The 5,486-nt window shown below is 45.0% G+C and overlaps 2 protein-coding genes and 1 long non-coding RNA gene across 3 annotated transcripts in view; 2 read left to right on the top strand and 1 right to left on the bottom strand.

Annotated features, from left to right (window-relative positions):
• The window catches only part of tomm34 (translocase of outer mitochondrial membrane 34), a 3,646-nt gene extending 3,172 nt beyond the window's left edge, over positions 1 to 474 (top strand). The window contains exons 6-7 of the mRNA XM_008321210.2: positions 110 to 236; positions 373 to 474. Of these exons, the coding sequence (XP_008319432.1) occupies positions 110 to 236; positions 373 to 474 (229 nt within the window). The remainder of the gene's footprint in view (positions 1 to 109; positions 237 to 372) is intronic.
• A 734-nt stretch (positions 475 to 1,208) lies between these two features.
• Positions 1,209 to 1,938, top strand: LOC103386785 (uncharacterized). Its single transcript, XR_522342.3, has 2 exons — positions 1,209 to 1,348; positions 1,485 to 1,938. It is a non-coding gene; the product is annotated as an uncharacterized LOC103386785 (long non-coding RNA).
• Positions 1,939 to 4,166: 2,228 nt separating this feature from the next.
• The window catches only part of tmem74b (transmembrane protein 74B), a 2,136-nt gene continuing 816 nt past the window's right edge, over positions 4,167 to 5,486 (bottom strand). Inside the window, exons 2-3 of the mRNA XM_008321197.3 lie at positions 5,010 to 5,208; positions 4,167 to 4,941 (exon numbers count right to left, since the gene is read on the bottom strand). Coding sequence (XP_008319419.1) covers positions 4,291 to 4,941; positions 5,010 to 5,186 — 828 coding nt within the window. The 5' untranslated portion in view covers positions 5,187 to 5,208 and the 3' untranslated portion in view covers positions 4,167 to 4,290. The remainder of the gene's footprint in view (positions 4,942 to 5,009; positions 5,209 to 5,486) is intronic.

Genomic DNA, 5,486 nt, shown 5'->3' with positions numbered 1-5,486 from the left:
TATATATATATATATATATGTGTGTGTGTGTGTGTGTGTGTGTGTGTCTATATATATATATATATATGTATATATATATAAGAGCAGTGCTGTGGTCTGTGGTCCACAGGGCCCTGTGTTACCTGTCAGTGAAGCAGTACCAGGATGCGGTCAAAGACTGCGAGCAGGCTCTGAGGATGGACCAGGTCAACATCAAGGCTTTGTACAGGAGGGCGCTGGCTCACAAAGAACTGAAGGTGAGTTTTCTACACGCTATACCCCAACTCCTACAGCAGAGGGCTCCACACACTAGACACCATTTGTCTGCTCTAATGTCTGTTCTTACGTCAACCTCCGTTGATTACGACATGCCGGGTGGCGCTGTTCCCGCAGAACCTCAAAGCCTGCGTGGACGACCTGAACGCTCTGCTCCAGATTGAACCCAAGAACGTGGCGGCCCTCAAGCTGCTGCAGGAAGTTCCGAAGAACAAGTGAGGAAGGAGGAGACGCTGTGGTCCGGACCTGAGGACTGTGGTCGATGGGTTTGGTTCTCGGAGTGGACTGATGTCGGAGTGCTGTCAGAGCTGCGCAGTCACCTGATCCAACCAGCTCCTGTCACGTGGAGAGTCTGTGTTTTTCCAAAAAGCTTGTTTACTCTGTTGTCATGTTTGTTTGCTGGTTTTTTTGTTTACTTGAACAAGTATTTAATCCTGAAAGGTTTTGGAACAAGTGCAGTGTCATTAGATGAAGTCTTGAATCATGGTGAACATCTCTGTCTGGAATGTTGATGTTTGAAAAACAATGACTGACTCAGCTGCAAATAAAATAAAAAAAAATAGGTCCCCTGACATTTGGATCAGTGGAAATAAGTCAACTATAAACTCTGAGCCTAAATGATCTCATAGGATCAAACCAAGCAGTGGGTAAGATAAGGCCCGGGGGGCCGGATTTAGCCCGTTCAGTTTTTAAAATCTGGCCCATTAAATTACATAATTTATTTATATTATCATTAAACATCTGCCTTTTCCCTGCAGTACCCACGTTTCCCCAATAGATGGCATAGAAAGTGATAAAAAAACATTTTAGCATTTTAGCCTTTATGCATGACTTCTATCTGCTCCTGACACGCCCCTCCTGTTCAAATTTAGGACAAATCAATCATAAACGTCACCTGACATTAGCAAACAACACATGTTGCTGAGTAAAAGTCAGGCGAGAGAAAACTTGCTCTGTGGTCCACAGGGCCCTGTGTTACCTGTCAGTGAAGCAGTACCAGGATGCGGTCAAAGACTGCGAGCAGGCTCTGAGGATGGACCAGGTCAACATCAAGGCTTTGTACAGGAGGGCGCTGGCTCACAAAGAACTGAAGGTGAGTTTTCTACACGCTATACCCCAACTCCTACAGCAGAGGGCTCCACACACTAGACACCATTTGTCTGCTCTAATGTCTGTTCTTACGTCAACCTCCGTTGATTACGACATGCCGGGTGGCGCTGTTCCCGCAGAACCTCAAAGCCTGCGTGGACGACCTGAACGCTCTGCTCCAGATTGAACCCAAGAACGTGGCGGCCCTCAAGCTGCTGCAGGAAGTTCCGAAGAACAAGTGAGGAAGGAGGAGACGCTGTGGTCCGGACCTGAGGACTGTGGTCGATGGGTTTGGTTCTCGGAGTGGACTGATGTCGGAGTGCTGTCAGAGCTGCGCAGTCACCTGATCCAACCAGCTCCTGTCACGTGGAGAGTCTGTGTTTTTCCAAAAAGCTTGTTTACTCTGTTGTCATGTTTGTTTGCTGGTTTTTTTGTTTACTTGAACAAGTATTTAATCCTGAAAGGTTTTGGAACAAGTGCAGTGTCATTAGATGAAGTCTTGAATCATGGTGAACATCTCTGTCTGGAATGTTGATGTTTGAAAAACAATGACTGACTCAGCTGCAAATAAAATAAAAAAAATAGGTCCCCTGACATTTGGATCAGTGGAAATAAGTCAACTATAAACTCTGAGCCTAAATGATCTCGTAGGATCAAACCAGGCAGTGGGTAAGATAAGGCCCGGGGGGCCGGATTTAGCCCGTTCAGTTTTTAAAATCTGGCCCATTAAATTACATCATTTATTTATATTATCATTAAACATCTGCCTTTTCCCTGCAGTACCCACGTTTCCCCAATAGATGGCATAGAAAGTGATAAAAAAACATTTTAGCATTTTAGCCTTTATGCATGACTTCTATCTGCTCCTGACACGCCCCTCCTGTTCAAATTTAGGACAAATCAATCATAAACGTCACCTGACATTAGCAAACAACACATGTCGCTGAGTAAAAGTAAAAGTCAGGCGAGAGAAAACTTGCCGCTGATGTTGATTCGCGTGCGTCTCCGTTATGTCCTCAGAAAGACCTCTGGCGACACCTGAGACCAGACCTGGATTAAAATAGATTCTTTTTCTGCAGCAACAGCAGGAAAACAGATTGATTTTCTTTAGTCTTTGCTGCAGACGACAGAGGACAAAAAGAAGAAGAAGGAGGTCAGACATTTAAATGTTTATTTAGAGTTTTACAAAAAAAAAAAAACCTTTTATCTCTGCGTCTTCGTTCTCCTACAGGTTTTGTTTTCTTCGTGCGTCTTCATTTGTGCTCCACAGAGACAAATGTGACCGACCGTCATTCTCTGTCCTTCATCCAACGTCCAGAACCGTCTTCATGCTTGCTCCATTCTTAACGACGTCAATCAGAACATTTAGCTAGAGTAGCTAAAGGTTAGCAAACATCAAACACGGCGGCTTAAAATGGCCTCGACATCACACAAAGAAATTTACTAACAGAAAAGTGATATGATTAGACAGGGAAAAAAAAATGACAAGAAAAATGTCCATTAGCTGGAAGACGTAAATGGAGATAAAATTACTGGCAGTTCAAGAAAAAGTTTTCCGAGTCCAAATGTTAAGATTAGACAGAATTTGAAAACTCTAAAAGCTAGCCAAAGAATTTGTTCAAATCTGTCAAAAAAAAAAAAATGAAGACGTTAACTGACGAAAAGTTTTCAAATCGGGACTAAAATGAGCCGAGGACAGTTTTATGGAAGCTGTTGAAAAGATAACCCAAAAAAATAATTAACGCAAATGAAGCTTAGCAACTCATGACGTTTAGCGACTGGTCCATAAACCGACCTATGAAAACACACTCCCAGCCACGGTGATTGGACTGAACTTTGAAGACAACTATTTTACAGCGTACGTGTTTCTTATTTAAGGCAAGTTTTTTTTTTTTTTTTTTTTTTTGGTCACGTGACATTAATGTATGTTTAAATACAACACGAGTAATTCTGGTGACTTATTTGGGCCTACATTGGTACAAAGTAGGCGTAGGTTTGAGCCGCTCACGTGGATCGACACGTGCCCTGTTTACACTTATAGGCTATTTACATGACAGCTTTTTAGAACCCCGTCCACATGGGTCGCACTTTAATACACATGTACCCTAACATACGAGTCACCATTTTGACCTTTTGGACATGGACTAGGAGCTTAAAACCCCAGTCTTGGTCTGGAACGGTGTGAGTCCAAGTTAAAGTCCTTATAGTTGGGTACGAGTCCAAGTCATGAAGGACATCCGAGTCCACCTGTGTTGAGGACAGTGCTGGGAACCTTCCTGGTACCGGGAACATTTGTGGAACCGTTACAAGACCAGACTGGAAATCCTTTTTATTGGTTCCTGGTCCGAATTATTTCTGGTACTTTGTGGTGGCCCAGTGCCGTGTAAAAGCTGGATTTGTGCTTTTCTTCGTAGAACTGTTGAGTGTCCATTTGTTACACACGTTCTATTGGAACTAGTTTTTTCACATCAGTGACCGTAAACTCATCAGGCTAAACCAGGCGTGGGCAAACTAAGGCGCGGGGGGCCGGATGCGGCTCGTTCAGCTTTTGAATCAGGCCCGCCAAACTTTTCCAAATTATATAATTTATTTGTATTATTATACTTTTTTTACGCCTTTCCCTGCAATACCCACGTTTCCCCAATAGAGGGCGTTGACCATTTTAAACACATTTTAGCCTTTATGCGTGACTTCTACATGTCACTTATCTTAGTTCACACGAACGCTCCATCCATCTGCTCCTGACCCCGGCCCCCCTCTGTCAAATTTTAGGACCAATTGCGGCCTGCGAGTCAAAATGTTTAACGCCCGGGTTCCGTCAAATTTTAGGACAATTGCGGCCCGCGAGTCAAAATGTTTAACGCCCGGGTTAAACATTTGAATCCAGAACAAGGATCAGGACTGTGAAACTCTTGTGCTATCAATGAGCTTTTTTCGAAGCCACAATTAGTGGCCTTCACTCGCGGCGGTGGGAGAACGTCTGCTAGATCCTGGTTCTGACACGTGGCGGTCCTCACTCAGTCCAAGTCCTGACCTGTAGTCCTGGTTGCTTCCTGGTCCAACATTAGTCCAGGTCTCGGTGTGTTCTACCAGAACGTCCTCCCCCGTGGCCAGCTGTTTGAGCCTCAGGTTGATGGAACCGTAGGTCCTCTTGGGTCGAACAAAGGCATTTCGGCGCCGGTTCATTCCACCTCGACAGATGGACACCATCAGAAGCACAGACAGGAACATCCCACCAAGTGTAAGCAGTCCCAGGCCTGCAATGATGCACTGATCCAGGTGGGCACCTAGGCGGGCGTAGTAAAGCTCAAGCTGCTCCATTTGTCGCGCTGACACCGAGTCTGGATCGACGCGGGCCTCACGAGGGATGGTGTAGGCAATAACAACTAAGACAATCCCACTCACTAGGAGGACCAGGGCCAGGATCAGGCCGTAGTCTGCAGACTGTTCGACCGGCCGCGTTTGCTCCGTCTGGTCCTCACCTTGATCCAAGTCCTGACCTGAATCCGGGACTTGAGTGCTGTCTGCGCCAACAACACTGATTCTGTCCTCGTCGTATGAACGTGGGCGGAGCTCATGACGATTCTGCTGCGCATCCTGGGAGGAAAGGAAAACAAGTCAGAAAGACGAATTTTCTATCATATAATCAAATAAACCAATCAGACCTTTTTGTTGCTGTACGAGTCCGTCGAAGGCAGACAGCTCAACGTCCCCTCCTGTTGGTAAATCTGCTCATCGTCTTGCTGGTACGAGGCGTTATCAAAGCCCTGGCTGGTGCAGCTCCCTTCTCTTACTCCACCTCTCAGCTCGTTGAGCTCTACACCGTTGAACGAGGAATCCATGAAGATCTCATGTCTTCAACATCTGTGTGAAAGTAAAAACAAAAAAAAAAAGTATCAAATATCAGCTAAGAAGAACGTAGACCGTACATCAGGCAACGTGAATGGACATCGGAAAGAATGGGTTCCAAATCTGTCTCACTGTAAGACACACTTCAATGGCAGGAAATTGAAGTTTGTAAATCAGTCATTCTACCATAGACCAAAGTGTACAAGGGGTTGTCTGTGAACTAAAATCACTGATTTTCTCTATGGGCTTTGGTCTGAGTTAAAATCACTGATTTTCTCTATGGGCTTTGGTCT

Source organism: Cynoglossus semilaevis, chromosome 11, assembly GCF_000523025.1.
Source record: "Cynoglossus semilaevis isolate Cse_v1.0 chromosome 11, Cse_v1.0, whole genome shotgun sequence".
In the NCBI taxonomy this organism is placed as follows: domain Eukaryota; kingdom Metazoa; phylum Chordata; class Actinopteri; order Pleuronectiformes; family Cynoglossidae; genus Cynoglossus; species Cynoglossus semilaevis.
The sequence above is the reverse complement of the archived record's forward strand: the minus strand, read 5'-3'. Positions and strand labels throughout refer to the sequence as shown.